This window comes from Myxine glutinosa, chromosome 12, assembly GCF_964187855.1.
Source record: "Myxine glutinosa chromosome 12, kmMyxGlut1.1, whole genome shotgun sequence".
NCBI classification, from domain to species: domain Eukaryota; kingdom Metazoa; phylum Chordata; class Myxini; order Myxiniformes; family Myxinidae; genus Myxine; species Myxine glutinosa.
Window position 1 is genome coordinate 84,403,315 of NC_136272.1, and position 15,061 is coordinate 84,418,375.

The 15,061-nt window shown below is 46.2% G+C and overlaps 1 protein-coding gene across 1 annotated transcript in view; it reads left to right on the forward strand.

Moving 5' to 3' along the window:
* The window catches only part of MYD88 (MYD88 innate immune signal transduction adaptor), a 32,192-nt gene that overhangs the window by 13,107 nt on the left and 4,024 nt on the right, over nucleotides 1–15,061 (forward strand). Inside the window, exons 2-6 of the mRNA XM_068131983.2 lie at nucleotides 7,971–8,156; nucleotides 11,864–12,002; nucleotides 12,143–12,274; nucleotides 12,385–12,565; nucleotides 13,277–13,368. Coding sequence (XP_067988084.1) covers nucleotides 7,980–8,156; nucleotides 11,864–12,002; nucleotides 12,143–12,274; nucleotides 12,385–12,565; nucleotides 13,277–13,368 — 721 coding nt within the window. The 5' untranslated portion in view covers nucleotides 7,971–7,979. The remainder of the gene's footprint in view (nucleotides 1–7,970; nucleotides 8,157–11,863; nucleotides 12,003–12,142; nucleotides 12,275–12,384; nucleotides 12,566–13,276; nucleotides 13,369–15,061) is intronic.

The window sequence follows — 15,061 nt, forward strand, 5'->3', positions numbered from 1 at the left end:
ACCCATCTCTCTCTGTTCCCACCTTTCCCAGTCGAACCCAACTGCTCCTGGACTCTGTGTCCTTCTCTCCTGACAAGGTGGAGGAGTTTTTGTCAAACCTCGACTCTGATTCTGCAACTGGACCAGACGGCATCAGCCCACGGGTCTTAAAATCCTGCTCTGCCGCTCTATCTCACCCTCTCTCTGTTATTTTCACCCTATCTTTTGCTCAAGGTCATCTGCCAGCATCCTGGAAATCAGCTAACATTACCGCTTTACACAAAAAAGGTGCAAAAACAGATCCTTGCAACTACAGACCAATCAGCCTGCTCCCAATTATCAGCAAAGTCATGGAATCCATCATTGCTTCGGATATGAAATCTTTCCTCTTCTCCAATGGCTTGATCTCTGATCATCAATTTGGTTTCAGACCAGGTCACTCTACTCTGGACATGCTGCTTCTGCTGTCTCAACAATGGATGGAGGTCCTCAATGCCAAACAGGAAATCAGAGCTGTCTCCCTTGACATATCAAGGGCCTTTGATACGGTCTGGCACCCAGCTCTGCTCACCAAACTCTCCTCCTATGGTATCCATGGAAATCTCCATGCATGGCTTGCGGACTTCCTCTCTGGTCGTAGTCAACGTGTGGCCCTGAATGGATTTCTCTCATCTCCCCTTCCTGTTCAGGCTGGAGTTCCCCAAGGAAGTGTGCTGGGCCCTGTGCTTTTTCTGGTCTTTATCAATGATCTCTCTGACTCTCTGGAAAATCCTCTCTATCTCTTTGCTGATGACTCCACTCTCTGCCGCTCCATTCCTCTTCCCTCAGATCGGCAGTCTGCAGCCTCCTCACTCTCTGAAGACCTGGACAAAATCACAGACTGGTCAAACAAGTGGAACATGTCTTTCAATCCTGCCAAATCTCACTCTCTTACTATGTCTCTCCGAAAAGATCGACTGGACAACCCTCCCATCTACTTTCTCAACAATCCTCTCCAAGAAGTTCTGTCACTCAAGCTTTTGGGTCTCACTATCTGCCATGATCTTTCTTGGGAAAACCACATTTCCAAGCTGGCCTCCAAAGCCAGTCGCCGACTGGGCATCCTCCGTCGTGCGAAGTCCTTCCTCGGGCACACCTGAGCTCCTCACCACATACAAGGCTTTCATCCGCAGCTCAATGGAATACTGTTCTCCCCTATGGGCTGGTGCTCCTGCCTCACACCTGGCTCGGCTTCACGCTGTTGAATCCAAAGCTTTCAAAATCATTGGAATCTCCCGCGATGAAGCTATCTCTGAGGGCCTTTCACTCACTCACCGCAGGCAGGTAGGTGGTCTTTCTGTCTTCTACCGACTCCTCTCCGGCCTTGCTCCCCCAGCTCTCTCTGTGCTCTGTCCCCCAATATTCCTACAGGTCGCACAAGATCTGCCAGCAACCCTCTGATGGTTAAACTGCCGAAATCTCGGCTCTCTGCTCACCTTCACTCTTTCATTCCTCTTTTCTCCCGCCTGTGGAACAAACTCCCACACTCCTTCAATCCCTCTCCTCCCTCCAGGTCTTTAAAACAGCTGTTCACCACCATCTCTTATCTTCCCCCATCCATAACCTTGATCTTTTCTACCCCCACTAATTCACCCCAGATCCACCTTGTTTGAAATTCCAACTTATTTCCTGGAAATCCTGGCAGTGTCCATATGTTTATACCTCTCCCACCCCCCCCCCCCCTTCACATGCCTCCCCCCCTTCACATGCCTCCCCCCCTTCACATGCCTCCCCCCAAAGCCCTCTCCCTCCCACAGATCTCTCCATGTCTCCATGTCTCTCGGTCCCTGCTCTCAAATGTTGTGTTTGTGTCCTTCCCCCTCTCTCCCCATCTTGTCTACCGCTCCCGATGTTATTTGTTTTATGTGTCTGTTTGTCTTTCTGTGTGATTAATGTTCGCTCTTTCACGAGCCTCGATGTTGTATACAAAACAAAAAAAAAAAAACGCACCCCATGTAAAGTTTTGACTTTTTCAACATATTTCGACATACAGCTATTTGATCTTCATTTCAACAATATTGATAGATAAAGGTGATATAATATAACAAATATCATGAAACATTTACATTTTGTAGTCCATTGTATTATTTAAATAAGCATAAATGCAAATTTCGCATGTGGAAAAAGTCAGTACACCCTTGGCTCCAATAGGTGGTATTGCCACCTTTGGCAGAAACAACCTCAAGTAGGCGTTTCTTATAACTGTCTATCAGTCTCTGACATTGACTGGGAGAAATTTTTACCCACTCCTCCAAGCAGAATTCTTCCAGCTGTGTGATGTTTGAGGCGTTTCTTGCATGCACAGCTCGTTTCAATCCCCCACAACATCTCGATGGGATATAGATCCGGGCTTTGACATGCCATTCCAGAACCCTCTATTTCTTTCTTTTCAGCCATTCCTTGGTGGATTTACTGGTATGTTTAGGGTCATTGTCATGTTGCAAGGTCCACCTTCGGTGAGCTTCAACTTTCCGACAGATGGCCTCACATTATCCTCAAGCCCCCTTTGGTACAATGAAGAATTCATCGTGGATTCTATGATGGTGAGCAGCCCAGGTCCTGATGCAGCAAAAGCTGCCCAAACCATAATATTTCCACCACCACGCTTTACAGTTGGTACCAGGTTCTTGTGGTCAAATGCTGTCTTTGGTTTTCGCCAAACATGTTTTCTGGTACTGTGGCCAAATAGCTCTACCTTTGACTCATATGTCCAGAGCATATTGTTCCAGAAGTGCTGGTCTTTGCCGAGGTGTTCATTGGCAAACTTTAGTCTTGCCCTGATGTTCTTTCTGGACAGCAAAGGTTTCCTCCTGGCACACCTGCCATGTAGATCAAATTTGTGCAGCCTCTTTCTAATGGTAGACTCGTGCACTTTGACATCAACAGCGGCAAGAGCTACCTGTAGGTCCCGTGATGACATTCTGGGGTTCTTAGAGACTTCTTTCAGCATCTTGCGGTCTGCTCTCGGGCTGAACCTTGCTGGGGCAGCCTGGCCTGAACAAGTTGGCAGTTGTTTGGAATCTTCTCCACTTGTAGATGATCTTCCGGACAGTCGAATGATTGATTTCAAATTGTTTGGAGATCTTTTTAAATCCTTCCCAGACTCGCAGGCATCTATAACCTTCTTTCTGAAGGCCTCAGAGAGCTCTTTCGATCTAGGCATGGTGACGCCGCACACTTGAACAACAAAGAGGAAACCAAACTAATGTCTGAAATTTTGATGGATTTACATATACATGCAATTGCCATAGAGGTTCGCTTACGAATATCTATATCTATATCTATCTCTATCTCTATATCTCTCTCTCTCTCTCTCACTCTCTCTCTCTCTCTCTCTCTCTCTCTCTCTCTCTCTCTCTCTCTCTCTCTCTCTCTCTCTCTCTCTCTCTCTCTCTCTCTCTCTCTCTCTCTCTCTCTCTCTATATCTCTCTCTATAGCTCACACACACACAGTCATGTGAAAAGGTAAGTACACCCTCTATAAAGTTTTGAGTTTTTCAACATATTTCAACATACAGCTATTTGATCTTCATTTCAACAATATTGATAGCTAAAGGTGATATAATATAACAAATATCATGAAACATTTACATTTTGTACTCCATTGTATAATTTAAATAAACATAAATGCAAATTTCGCATGTGGAAAAAGTAAGTACACCCCTACATTTATCACTTCTTCAAATACCTAAAATTCGAATCAGGTGCACCAGCTCAGGTGCAAATGATTAGAACATCGTTAGAGAGGATCGTGGAGGAACCTGTCTTAATTAAACCTCAGAGATTTCGTTTGGTTTGCTCTTTGTTGTTGAAGTGTGCGGCATCACCATGCCTAGATCAAAAGAGCTATCTGAGGCCTTCAGAAAGAAGGTGATAGATGCCTACGAGTCTGGGAAGGGATTTAAAAAGATCTCCAAACAATTTGAAATCAATCATTTGACTGTCCAGAAGATCATCTACAAGTGGAAAAGATTCCAAACAACTGCCAACTTGTTCAGGCCAGGCCGCCCCAGCAAGTTCAGCCCGAGAGCAGACCGCAAGATGCTGAAAGAAGTCTCTAAGAACCCCAGAATGTCATCACGGGACCTACAGGTAGCTCTTGCCACTGTTGATGTCAAAGTGCACGAGTCTACCATTAGAAAGAGGCTGCACAAATTTGATCTACATGGGAGGTGTGGCAGGAGGAAACCTTTGCTGTCCAGAAAGAACATCAGGGCAAGACTAAAGTTTGCCAATGAACACCTCGGCAAAGACCAGCACTTCTGGAACAATGTGCTCTGGACAGATGAGTCAAAGGTAGAGATATTTGGCCACAGTACCAGAAGACATGTTTGGCGAAAACCAAAGACAGCATTTGACCACAAGAACCTGATACCAACTGTAAAGCATGGTGGTGGAAATATTATGGTTTGGGGCAGCTTTGCTGCATCAGGGCCTGGGCAGCTCACCATCATCGAATCCACTATGAATTCTTCATTGTACCAGAGGGTGCTTGAGGATAATGTGAGGCCATCTGTCGGAAAGTTGAAGCTCAACCGAAGGTGGACCTTGCAACATGACAATGACCCTAAACATACCAGCAAATCCACAAAGGAATGGCTGAAAAGAAAGAAATGGAGGGTTCTGGAATGGCCAAGTCAAAGCCCGGATCTAAATCCCATCGAGATGTTGTGGGGGGATTTGAAACGAGCTGTGCATGCAAGAAACCCCCCAAACATCGCACAGCTGAAATAATTCTGCATGGAGGAGTGGGAAAAAAATTCTCCCAGTCGATGTCAGAGACTGGTAGACAGTTATAAGAAACGCCTACTTGAGTTTGTTTCTGCCAAAGGGGGCAATACCACCTATTAGAGCCAAGGGTGTACTTACTTTTTCCACATGCGAAATTTGCATTTATGGTTATTTAAATTATACAATGGACTACAAAATGTAAATATATATAAAATATAACCACCTTTAGAGGCCATTTTTCCCCGCAAAGCGGGGGTTGGCCTTTTTCGGGAACCGTGGTTGTTGTTTTTTGGTCCCCTTTTTGAAGCAATGTTTTACGGCCGGATGCCCTTCCTGACGCCAACCCTTTTTGCCGCCTTTAACGACAAACAGGGAATTACCAGTGAACTGGTACTCAATTAGCCGACCTCGGAAGGATGACAGGCTGAGTCAACCCCCCTGGCGTTAATTCAGCAATCGACCGGGATTCGAACCCAGGATCCTAGGATCCTAAGCCGGCACCCTGGCCGCTAGCCCAACACCAGGGATTGTACCAGGACTACAAAATGTAAATGTTTCATGATATTTGTTATATTATATCACCTTTATCTATCAATATTGTTGAAATGAAGATCAAATAGCTGTATGTTGAAATGTGTTGAAAAAGTCAAAACTTTACATGGGGTGTACTTACTTTTTCACGTGACTGTACATATATGTATGTGTACCAAATGATGGTTGATAGTGGTAATAATTACACCATGCTTCCTTCACAGTGAGTGTAGGAAAATTACACCAATTGCAATAGCCTCCCCCGTTCTTGAATTTGATGGCAAATGTGGTGGAATCTTTGCCACTGAAAGAAAAACCATGTCTGCTTGATAAGAGGTTTGGTGAATAGTTTCATGTTGAACCATGTTGCTCCGAATGTTTTGTTTATTTTCTGCAAAAAAAAGAACAAGAAATAGTCCAGCAGAACAAGAAACAGTACAAGAAACATCTGCTCCCTTTCGCATTGGTCACTAAAGCACTTTTACTATGCCAGATACATACGGTGCGAAACTGTAAGCCATCCCCACAGCTGACTTGTAATACCGTCTTCCACCACCATTGGGTGGCGCCACGTGTACAGGCGAAAATCGTGTCTCCCCACCTTCGTTGGTGAAGCGGCTTCGGGGGGAATTATATTATGGCCACGACCTGCCCCTAGGTACCCACAGCATGTATGCATAGTTCGGTGGGGATTGGCTAAACCGATTTTGATTCTATAATCATCAGATGTATTCTCAGACACACATACAGAGAATTTGGAGATGTGGAATGGTGGGGGTTGGAGAGGTGAGGTGGTGGCGGCAATACATCTGGCTGGCATTCTGAGTACTTTTTCAGGGTCAGAGTATGTAGGCCACATGTAAACACAAATTCCGTAGCAAATGTATTGTAACGGATTTGGGAAACCCTGCACTTGGTGCAATTGTTGTAAATATCACCCTCTGTAAATAATGTAATGATTCCTGTAAATACCTCCATTGGTGTAAAGGTCAAAGGTCGTCCCTTTTATTTAGTTAGTCCATCGCACACACGTAGAGAACCATAGGATCCCTCAATAGTTATATCATTATTGTGTTCCAGTTTAAGGCTCTGTTTTCCATTAGTTGACTCTGCATTGCACCAAATGAAATAAGGTAGAATCCCCTTTCAATTGCCCCAAAACGTCTTTGCCAACCGCATTACCTCCGTTACCAACTGCATTTGACTCCATTACGCACACGGTCAAGCCAACGAACAAGGGCGTTGCCCGCCCATCGTCATCAGAAGGTGGAGCCAGGAAAGCCCTTGCCGACCAACCAAGGATGAGTGGGTATGGCTCAAGAGGGTGGGGTTATAAAACCCATTGCATCAGCCCCCACCCCCCAACCAGAGAGATGCGTAAGAGTTCAGTTGAGGAGGAGTTGAGTTGCGCTGAACCAAGTTAGGCTTGTGGTTCTGCCGAGAGAGAGACGACGCTGTCCAGCCCCTGCGCGCGCGCAGCTTTGACGCGCAGCTTCGACGCGCTGCTATGCGGGGACCAGTTTGCGGTGGGATCGGTGGCCGTCCACTTCCAGCCCCGACGTCACGTGCGGGATCAAGCTCCAGCCAGCGTCCAGCTGAACCTTCCTCTCCTTCCAGCCATTCGTTCCTGCCTTCATTCCCCATTTGTGTGCGTAAGTTTGTTCTGTCTGTGTTGTCTGGGGTTTATAAGTTAAGCTTGTTTAAAGAATTGCTCTGTGTCCTTCTGCTCCTTCCATTTCCCTGTAAATTACATTTCTTATCTTTTCTTCTCTTTGATTGTGGTTGTGTAAATAATTAATAAATATCTGTTCTTCCTACCTTCGTCTTCTTCTTCATGCTCGTCCGATCGTCCCTGTCTTTTACCCATTGAACACCTGTGGCACGATTTGGCCAACGCTCAGAATCGGGTTAGTCCTTGATAAATGGCTCGAACTTCGGGTTGCTAAAACCGCTCGGCAACTAGTCCATCCAAAACCGTGGTTCGAGCAGAGGTTATTCCCTCGTTCCCGGCTGGCGGTAGTAATTAGGTACGTAGCGAACCCCAAGGCCTAACAAACCCTACCTACCGTCAGTCCGGGAAGGACGTTGTAGCTTCAGGATCGGCGACGGCCAGTATAAAGGACAAGGGGTTAACCCCCCTTGGCAAGGGGAGCGCCGTCGTCCCAGATCCGCAACAGTATCCTCAAGATGACGTGGCGGGTCAAGTGATATATGATGTAATGAAATCGCCGTTTGGGGGTAGGGGTGGCCAATCGAGCGTAAACGGACACCAAAAAACATGAAAATCTTCCATGATGTTTATTCAAGAAAAGAACAACGATTATATGGTAAGTGAAGCCAATTACATGTTAATATGTTAACTGGTTATATTAAAGGTCCACAGACACAGAAAATCATGTTTGGTTCAATTCAAGATGCTGTGGTGTCCTTCGCGAAGGGTAGGTGAGCGATCTCTGGCACATTGAACAAATTACGAATTGCTGCTCTGACCTACAGTGGACACTACATCAGTGGCGCAATGATGCAACCAGCAGCCATAGGCTGCGTATAATATCAAGTGAGCTGTTATAACGAATACAGCGGAGCTTCATATATTTCTACAAGGAGGAGGTGAAAATTCAAAATTCATCATATCCATTGCTGTTATCTTCCTCAATCATTTTGTTGTTTTTCCCCTTTTGCACTTCCTAGGTGTGAGTCATGGCAAGCAAGGAGGAATCCAACGATCATTGTAGCGTCCCTCTCTGCGCCCTCAACATGTCTGTGCGGAAGCGTCTTGCGCTGTACCTCAACCCTCCAGCAGTCGGTGCTGCGAAGGACTGGACGGGCCTTGCTGAGTTAATGGGCTTTGAATTTTTGGAGATTCGGAACTGGGAGGTAATGTCTGCCCTTCCCTCGAGTGGATTTGTAACCCCAATCTTTTTGCTAACCCTCTAAGCTTGTGCATAATACAGCTTTGTATGTATACTCCCCTGTAAGCTGTCTAGCCTGGGTTTGAATCCCGACCCACCTACAAGCTGTCATCCCGGCGTTTAACAGTTGGAGTAATTCATCAATGTCTGTGTCGTCCCTCGGATGGACGTTTAACGGGCGTCCCGTCTGCCAGTATTCTTTGGTGAACGTTAAATATTCCTTGGTATCCTTCGTGAAGAGTATTCGAGCTATCGCAGGCATCATTGCCAAATTCTAAAATCGTGATCTCATTAATTAGTCGAGCATCAGACCTGGCCAGCCGATTCGTGAAAGACTTCTTTTTTTTTGTATACAAAATCGAGGCTCGTGTAAGAGCTAACATTGATCACAAAGAGACAAACTGACACATAAAACATATGATAAAGGGAGCGGGATACAAGATGGAGAGCAAGGACATCGGGAGATCTGTGGGAGGGATAGGGCTTGGGGAGAGGAGGCATGGGAAGGGGGGAGGTGGAAGAGGTAAAAAAAACACATGGACACTGCTAGGACTTCCAGGAAAGAAGTCGGTATTTCAAAAAAGTGGATCTGGGGTGAATTAACGGGAGTAGAAAAGATCAAAGTTTTGGATGGGGGAAGATAAGAGATGGTGGTGAACAGCTGTTTTAAAGACTTGGAGGGTGGAGTGGGATTGAAGAGAGTGAGGGAGTTTGTTCCAGAGGCGGGAGAAAAGAGGAATGAAGGAGTGAAGGTGAGCAGAGAGTCTTGATTTTGGCAGTTTAACCATAAGGCCGAGAAAAATATATTTCCAGTCTCTGGTCAGCGCGCGCATCGGTTTGGACCCTGCGCGTCAGCAATTTTTTTTTTTTCAAATTTGCAACGGTACCAACAACAGCGCGCGCCTCTTGTTGCCGGGCCGGCGCGCTATCTCGGGAAATATCGGTATCTTGGTATCGACGTTCGTGCACGGTGCTCCCCTACAGAACTACGTTTAGTTTGTTCAAATCCAACCAGCCGTTCCAAAGATATGAGTAGTTTTGTGTGCCGTGCCGTCATGAATCCAATCGGCTGGATATTGTCATTTATTGAAACGAAGACGTTCTTTGGCGGGTTCGTGTGAAGCAACCAGAAGGCCTAGAGAGCTGCGGGTGGTCTCGTTAGTTAGGCCTGGATCCTATCTCGTTTGTCATGAAGTTGTAAGTCTCTGTGATAATCTGGTGGACTGGGAGAAGAGATCGTGGGAGACCATCGGCATGCATTCAAGCGCCCTCCACGTTCGCCGTTTAGCCCAGCTGCGCATGCGCCGATTTGAATAACACCATACAGCCCATCTGCGCGTGCACGGCTTTGATACACATGCAGTGTCATCCCGTACACGAAGATTGGTCCAGAGGTGTCGTCATTTGCGCATGCGCTGTGTTGACGCGATCGACGCATTGGAATGTTTGACAGAACGGCGAGGTGATCTCGAGAACGAAATGGCAGTCTATAATATGCTTGAAGAACTTAATGATTTTCAGAATAAATACATTTTAAAATAACAAGCTTGTGTTCATTATTTACAAAAAGGCCTACCAGTCCCATTGGCTGTCTTTAATTTCTCTCTGGATGGCGCCACGGCAGATGAGGAGGACCACAAGGCATGAGGACACAAAAAACAACACCTTTATATGTGCAATCCATGCTTTAAAAAAAAAAAACGAAAAAAAAAAAAACCGCATCGCCGCATCAATTCTGGAACTTTGGTCTGACCAGAGACCAGCAATATATTTTTTCGGCCTAATATGGTTTCAGGCAGATCTTGTGCGACCTGTAGGAATATTTGGGGGACAGAGCCCAGAGAGAGCTGGGGGAGCAAGGCCGGAGAGGAGTCGGTAGAAGACGGAAAGACCACCAACCTGCCTGCGGTGAGTAAGTGAAAGGCCCTCGGAGATAGCGTCATCGCGGGAGATTCCAATGATTCTGAAAGCTTTGGTTTCAACAGCGTGAAGCCGAGCTAGGTGTGAGGAAGGAGCAGCAGCCCAGAGGGAAGAGCAGTATTCCATTGAGCTGCGGATGAACGCCTTGTTTGTGGTGAGGAGCTCAGATGTGCCAAGGAAGGACTTCGCACGACGGATGATGCCCAGTCGGCGACTGGCTTTGGAGGCTCGCTTGGAAATGTGGTTTTCCCAGGAAAGATCATGGCAGATAGTGAGACCCAAAAGCTTGAGTGACAGAACTTATTGGAGAGGATTGTTCAGAAAGTATATGGGAGGGTTGTCCAGTCGATCTTTTCGGAGAGACACAGTGAGAGTGTGAGACTTGTCAGGATTGAAAGACATGTTCCACTTGTTTGCCCAGTCTGTGATTTTGTCCATGTCTGCAGAGAGTGAGGAGGCTGCAGACTGCCGATCTTGGGGATGAGGAATGGAGCGGCAGAGAGTGGAGTCATCAGCAAAGAGATAGAGAGGATTTTCCAGAGAGTCGGAGAGATCGTTGATGAAGACCAGAAAAAGCACAGGGCCCAGATCACTGCATTGGGGAACTGCAGCCTGAACAGGAAGAGGAGATGAGAAAAACCCATTCAGGGCCACGTGTTGACTACGACCATAGAGGAAGTCTGCAAGCCATGAGTGGAGATTTCCATGGATACCATAGGAGGAGAGTTTGGTGAGCAGAGCTGGGTGCCAGACCGTATCGAAGGCACGTGATATGTCAAGTGAGACAGCTCTGATTTCCTGTTTGGCATTGAGGACCTCCATCCATTGTTGAGACAGCAGAAGCAACATGTCCAGAGTAGAACGACCTGATCTAAATCCAAATTGATGATCAGAGATCAAGCCATTGGAGAAGAGGAAGGATTTGATGTCAGAAGCAATGATGGATTCCATGACTTTGCTGATTATTGGGAGCAGGCTGATTGGTCTTTAGTTGCAAGGACCTGTTTTTGCACCTTTTTGTGTAAAGCGGTGATGTTGGCTGATTTCCAAGCAGATGGCAGAGTTTTTCAAGCAAGCAGAAGCAGAAGCAAGGAGAAGCAGTCTTAGGCCCCAAAAATACTTCTTCCGGCAACCCCACAAGAACGTGGGAATAATTGTTGCCGTTAAAGAAGAAGAAGAATAAGAAGTTAGTACAGGAGAAGGGTCGCAACCATATTCAGGATGAATGACCTATAACAAGAGAAGGAAATAAGATTCAACCACAGTGAGCGGACTAGCATGTTGTGTCGACCAAAGCAGGTGTGACAAGCATACGGTCGCCATTAATGAGCCAACTAGGATTTTTACCGACAATTCAATGGTGGCATGACAATGAGACTGAAACTGACTCAACTTCCTGAAGCGTACGATTATGGATTGTCCTGACTGCAAAGTCTTGTTTGATTATAACATGTTTTTGTGTGTATTAGTTCATGTGATATATTGCAGAATAGTGTGATGAGTGCGATAAATCAAAAAATGGAAAACACTTTCATGTTTTGAAATCCACGTAACAAACACTAAACCGATTATCTCACTGTCGTAGTGTCGTATTACGTCGTGTAAATGACCGTATATTTGGCTGCATTCACTCAGACTAACAATGTTTGTGCTGCGCAACTCAGGGTTGCTTGTTTTCACGTGATCAAAATTTTGACCGATATTCACAGTTGTTAATGCAGTGCAACTAATTTTACCTTTACCAATTCCCAGCGCCACCAAAGCCCGACAGAAGCGGTTATGGAAGCTTGGGGAAGGCGAGAACATGGCAAGGCCACTGTCGGACGCCTGCTGGAACTACTGCATGAGCTTGGCCGTGAAGACGCCATCACTGACGTCGGCCCACTCATCGGTGTGTGCGTTTGTGTGTGCGTGTGCACATGCGCACGCGTGTTTATGGTTGGGCGGAGGGTGTGTTCAACACGAAAACGTCATAATTAGCATAATTAGGTTTTTATATCTTTCCCATCACCCGGCCATACAACTTTCCAGATGAAGATTGCGGAAGGTACCACGAACGTCTTGCAGCACCTTTGCAGGTTCCTGCCGTGGACAGCAGTCAGCAGGCCTCGTTGAGCATGTCTCTCGATCTCGTGCCCATTACCATTTGGGATGATCCCGATGGTAGCTATTATTACTTGTGCGCAAACACCTGCAATTATTACTCGCAGTCCCACCTTCTTTTTTGTATTTTTGTTTCTAATCTGTCGTTGCTCTACTTGCACGTGTGCCAGGCCGTACTGTGGAGAAGTTTGATGCATTTCTGTGTTACTGTGAGGCTGACATTTCATTCGTGAAGGAGCTCATTCAGCGGCTTGAAGGCAATAAATCGAAGCTCCGCCTATGCGTGTTTGACCGTGATGTGTTGCCTGGCCAGTGCCTCTTCTCCATTGCCAGTGAGCTCATTGAGCATCGGTAAATATACCTTGAGGCCTTTGAGAATATCACCATCATTTAATTTAACGATGGTTATGCTGTTGATGTTGTTCTCTTCCTCCTCCTTCTTCCTCTTCTCCTTTTGAATCCAGTCGGAGATGCAACAAGTGTTTAAAACGATCCTGTTGCTATCCCCTGTCTATCTCCGTCTTTACCTGTGACACCGAAGGTGGACGGAGATTGTGTTTTCACCCCTGTTTGACTGTTTTGTTTGTCTGTTTGTCTGCATGTGAATAAGTTTTGAATCTTTTTTTGAGTCTCAAAAGTTTTGTACGGATTCGGAAGAAGCTTGGTGGACAGTTTGGGTGTGTGACAAGGAAGAATTGACTAGATTTTGGTGAAGATCCAGATATGGATCCGGTCCTATAATTTTTTTGAGCGATTCTTCAGCATTGAGAGATATGGTCAAAATCGATATATAGCATGGTATCTCAAAAGGTTGTGGACGGATTCGGACGAAACTTGATGGATGAGTTGGGTCAGTGACCAGAACAAGCCAATTCGATTTTGGTTCAGGTCCGGATCCAGATCCGACCTATCAGTGGATAGAAAATGTAAACTGTTCAGCCTGGTGGAGGTATGCGCTCTAGTGAGTGTCGTTCTAGTTTGTTTCTTTGTTTCTTTATTTTTTGCCTTCTTGAAAGAGAAATGTACAGTTTTTATTTTTTTATTTTTTCCCTTTTGCTGCAGGTGTCGCAAGATGGTGGTAATCATCACAGATGATTTCTTGCTCAGTGAGCAATGTGACTTCCAGACCAAGTTCGCACTCAGTCTTGCTCCTGGTGAGAATGAGGACATGAGCCAATAGTCAAGTGCAAGTTTTACATTTTACCATCTAAAAGAATACAAGTGTGTGTGTGTGTGTGTGTGTGTGTGTGTGTGTGTGTGTGTGTGTGTGTGTGTGTGTGTGTGTGTGCGTGCGTGCGTGCGTGCGTGCGTCCGTCCGTCCTCTATAACTCCAAAATCCTCAATGAAACCTAATGGCCGGAAACTTTCCATGCACGCTAAGCGATCTCCAATGGAGGCCATGAATGAAAACTGGGTGTTTGGGTGTTTTGAAACCCCCTTGTTGAAGATAATTTAGGGGATGCTCATCACAAAATAAGCTTCACCAAAATGGCGGTATGCCATCTTGGTCAGCCCTCTGTCACATCGCTGGGTTCTTAGGCTGCCATTTTGTTTTGGCCGATTCAGCATGTCTTGCCTACTCTCATGCTGGGTTCTTAAGCCGTGATCTACTCTCCTGGACTAATTAAAGTATATAATTGAGATCTGGGTTCGGATTTGAGGATCGGATCTCGAAGACAAATTAATTATTGAAATCTGGAGTGAAATCTGTAAATTTTAAGAAATCACTGATTCTTATAACTCAGCGTATATCTTATAACTAAGCTTTAAGCAGGACTGTCCTTCCTCCTTTTCCATATTGCCAAAGCATTTAACTTAACTTTTTATATTGTTCCAAAAATTTTATTGAGTGAAAAAAAGATGAAGGAATGTGCCCAAAGTGTCATTTGAGTGCAACAAAAATAATTAACCAGCAGGATCACTGCCACAGCCGCTCCCGGGTACTCCGTGGGGGAAATCTACGGAGTTAGGAAGGCAAAATAAATCAAATTAAAGATTGAATTAAAAGAACGATTAACATAATGGGAGGATTCCAATGAGTAAAGCAATGGGACAAGTGAACTCCAAGCACACTGCATCGAATGCCTGATCTTCATAAGAATGAATTGCTTGCCAAGCCAGCTGTTTTGCTTTCTTTAGTCTCTAGTGCTTAAGCCACTTGGCGAGCACTCGACAAGCTTATTGGTAATGTAACAACCCTGCTCCCTCCTCCTGCTCTGCCACCACCTGCTCCCTCGCCCTATCCTCCTGCTCCCTGCTCACCCCTCCTCCTGCTCCCTGCTCACCCCTCCTCCTGATCCCTGCTGACCCCTCCTCCTGCTCCCTTCCCATCCCTCTTCCTGATCACCGCTACCCCCCCCCCCCCCCCCGCCTCCTGCTCCCCACCCACCCACTCCTGCTTCCTGCTCACTCCTGCTCCCTGCTCATCCCTCCTCATGATCCCTGCTCGCTCCTCCTCCTGACCCACCCTCCTCCCCCTTTTCACTCCCTCTCCCTCCCATCCCTCCCCTGTTCCTCTTCCCCTCCCCTCTCCTCCTCTTTGCCCTTTCCCCTCCTAAGAACACAAGGGCAGTCCAGCATGCACACGAGATTTTTTGAATGCCCCTTATTTTGTATTGTCACGCGAATGCCCTCGGTTAAGACCGTGGGATCGCGGATAGCCTGAACGGGCTTTACCTCCGAGGCGACGATCAATTGCGGACTTGACTATATAAGCACAGGTGGAAGAAGGAAGAAGAAGAAGCGGCGAGAGCTCTTACCTGTAGCGATCACCGGCAGCTCCGATCCTGTAGGAAATGAACACAAACGAACACGGGGGTAAAATGTACAAAAATAAATAGGTTTATT